The following is a 2,845-nucleotide window of genomic DNA, read 5'->3' on the forward strand; positions in this document are numbered from 1 at the left end:
CCGTTGCCTGGCTGCCGTCTGCTCCTGGCGCTACCTGGCTGCTGCCTGGCTGCACCCCCTCTGCCCCCCTGAGTCGGCTGGTGTGCCCTGCAGGGCAAGACCAACCCCTTTGGAGACACGCGGTTCAGCGAGCTTGCGCCGCAGCTGCAGGTGGGGCACGCCACCCGCGCACTGGCCAGCCTGCGCCCAATTTGTCCAGGCACCTGCAGCCGCTCACCACACTGCGGAGCTGGTGCCCCCCGCTGGCGCAGGTCCTGCGCCCACCGCCCCCACCGGCGCCGCCAGCGGGCCCCCCCATGCGCTCCGCCTCCCTGTCCTCCAACAAATGAGGGGCCCAGGGGCAGGCCCCGCTGCCAAGCAACCAGCAGCAACCAGCAACCCACCAGCAGCAACCAGCTCCTGACCAGCCACTCAGGACTGCGCCTCTCACAGGGCGGCGCCTCAGGGCTTTCCACTCATGCGTCCGCTACAGGCCCATGCATACCAGTGCCTTTCAGCTCCTGTACCACCTGCCTTTCAGCGCCTGCCCCGCTTCCCGCGTCTCTGCTCTACACGTCTGCCTTACACGCCTGATGTCTGCTGCGTCTTGTCCCAGTCTGCATGTCTGTCGTAAAAAAAGTGCTTTTGCTTCCCTGTAACACAAGCCGCTCGCCGTTTGGCAGCTGCTGCAAGAGAGGGCCCACCCACTGTAGGCCCTGACTCCTCCTCACTCCACCGCTGCCGCTCTGGTTGCTCTGGCGGGGAGGGTGCTGTGCCAGCCGAGGCGCCGCCGCTCACGTCTTCTTCGTGCGCCGCAGGCCCGCCACCCGCAAGCCGACAAGCGGCTTGATGGGGTTGTTGTTGCGCAGCCCGCCGCCGCCGGCACGCAGGCCCGGCAGCTTTGGGGCAGCCCCCGCGTGCGCTGTGGCCTCGCCAGCGGCAGCAGCGCCCGGTCCGCCCACTGCGGCCGCCGCGCCAGCTGCAGGCGGGTTGGCTGGGCGCATGGGCGACTTGAACTGCTTGTGCATGGCCTGCCCGGCTGGCCTGGCGCCCGGCAGCTTGGGCGCAGCTGGCTTGGGCGGCGGCGCGGCAGGCTTGGCCGCCGCCGGCGCTGGCTTGGCCGCTGCCGGGGGCTTGGGCTTCTTGGCTGCAGGCTGGGCTGGCGGTGCCTCAGCATCCTCCTCTGCCACCGGCTCCTCCCCTGCTGAGGCCGGCTGTGCTGCCGCCGCCGCTGCCTTGGCTGCTGGGCCCGCCTTGGCTGCTGCGCCGCCGCCGCCGCTCTTCGCGGCAGCAGCGGGCTTCTGGGCTGGCGGCGGCTTGCCGCTGGCCTTGCCCTTGGCGGCCGGAGGGGCGCGCTTCTTGTCCCGGCCCGTCACCGGGCTGTCGTCGTCTGCGGCAGCCAGCCGGGCGTCGCAGCAGCGGCGGCATGCCGGCTGTCAGGAATGCCATGCCGCGCCCACGACCCAGCACAGCGCATGCAGGCAGGAACAACCCACCAGCGGCGAGGCAAGCCGCTGCTGAGCCGCTCAGCACCCAGCCAGCAGGCCCTTCCAATGCAGCCCCACCAGGCGAAGCGCCCAGCACCCACCTGAGCCCTCTTGGACGCGGCTGTCACTGTCGCTCTCGCTCTCGCTCTCGCTCTCTGAGTCGGACTGGCTGTACTCCGAGTCCGGGCGGCCTGCACCAGCACCAGGAGCAGCAGGCCAGTTTGTTTGGGGGCGCCCAGTCAAACCTGCAGCCACGGATGCAGGCGTGCCGCTGGCCAGGCCCCAAGCGGCGCACCCTTGCTCTCCTCATCCTCCTCCTCGCTCCAGTCGTCATCGTGCGTGTACTGCACAGCCGGCTTGCCCGCGGCAGCCCGCCTGCTCCTGCTGCCAGAGGTGAGCTGCTCCGCGAGCACCGCCGCCGCTGCCGCCGTTGCCGTGCCTGCCGCACTGGACGGAGAGTGCTCCTCGGGCGCCTTGCGCTTCTTGCAGCTGCTGCCCGCCACCGGCGGACCCTCCTGCTGCTGCGGTTTGGGAGGCTGCCGCGCTGCTGGCACCGCCGGGCCGCCAGCGGGAGTGGCCGCCAACGGCGGCGCCGGAGGCCTGCCGGCCAGCACCAGCCCCGCGTCGCTCGCCCCATTAGACAGCTCGTGCACCCCTGCCGCTATGTCCTTGTTGCGGACCTGGGGGGGCAGAGCCAGGCGGCTGGGCCGGGGCGGGGCCTCGCTCGCCATTTGCTTCCCTGCTGCCCTGACTGCGATCTCGGGATGCCTTGGTGCGTGCTCGCGCTGAGGCAGATGGCCACAGCTCGACTTTAGAACGCCGCAGCACGCCGCAGCATGCCACGGATGCAAGTCCTGTCTGCTTTGCGATCAAACGCCAGCAGAACACTGCCAGGATCACCCGCTGGTTTGGCAGCAGCCTGCACAGGTCCAGTCGGGAGCCAGGCGCTGCATGCCAATCCTGCACTGCTAATGAAGTGCCTCTACGAGGTGCTGGGGGTGGAGCGTGATGTGGAGGAGGCGGGCCTGCGCAAGGCCTACCGCCTGCTGGCCCTGAAGTGGCACCCCGGTGAGACTAGGCCGCCGCCCGCCTCCCGCCCGCCGCTGCACACGCCACGCCCGCTCCCTGCCTGCAGCCCACCCCTGCCTCCCTGCCGCGCCGCAGACAAGAACCAGGACAACCTGGCGGCCGCGGAGGAGCGGTTCAAGGAGATCCAGAATGCCTACGAGATCCTGTCAGACCCGCACGAGCGAGCCTGGTGCGCGGCGGGCGGCCGGGCGCCTGGCTGGCTGGCTGGCTGGCTGGCTGGCTGGCCCCAGTCGCAGGCGGGGGCGAGGCGCGGCTGCCCGCAGCTCCGCACCTCATTCAGCGTCGTTCTC

The 2,845-nt window shown here is 70.8% G+C and overlaps 1 protein-coding gene across 1 annotated transcript; it reads left to right on the forward strand.

Annotated features, from left to right (window-relative positions):
• Positions 1–2,437: 2,437 nt before the first annotated feature.
• Positions 2,438–2,722, forward strand: CHLNCDRAFT_23262 (hypothetical protein; the record flags this gene model as incomplete). Its single annotated transcript, XM_005847629.1, has 2 exons — positions 2,438–2,534; positions 2,631–2,722. Coding segments are annotated over 2 exons (189 nt in total), but the record flags the coding sequence as incomplete, so codon positions are not given.
• Positions 2,723–2,845: the final 123 nt, after the last annotated feature.

The sequence above is a fragment of the Chlorella variabilis genome, assembly GCF_000147415.1.
Source record: "Chlorella variabilis unplaced genomic scaffold CHLNCscaffold_10, whole genome shotgun sequence".
Classification (NCBI taxonomy): Eukaryota; Viridiplantae; Chlorophyta; class Trebouxiophyceae; order Chlorellales; family Chlorellaceae; genus Chlorella; species Chlorella variabilis.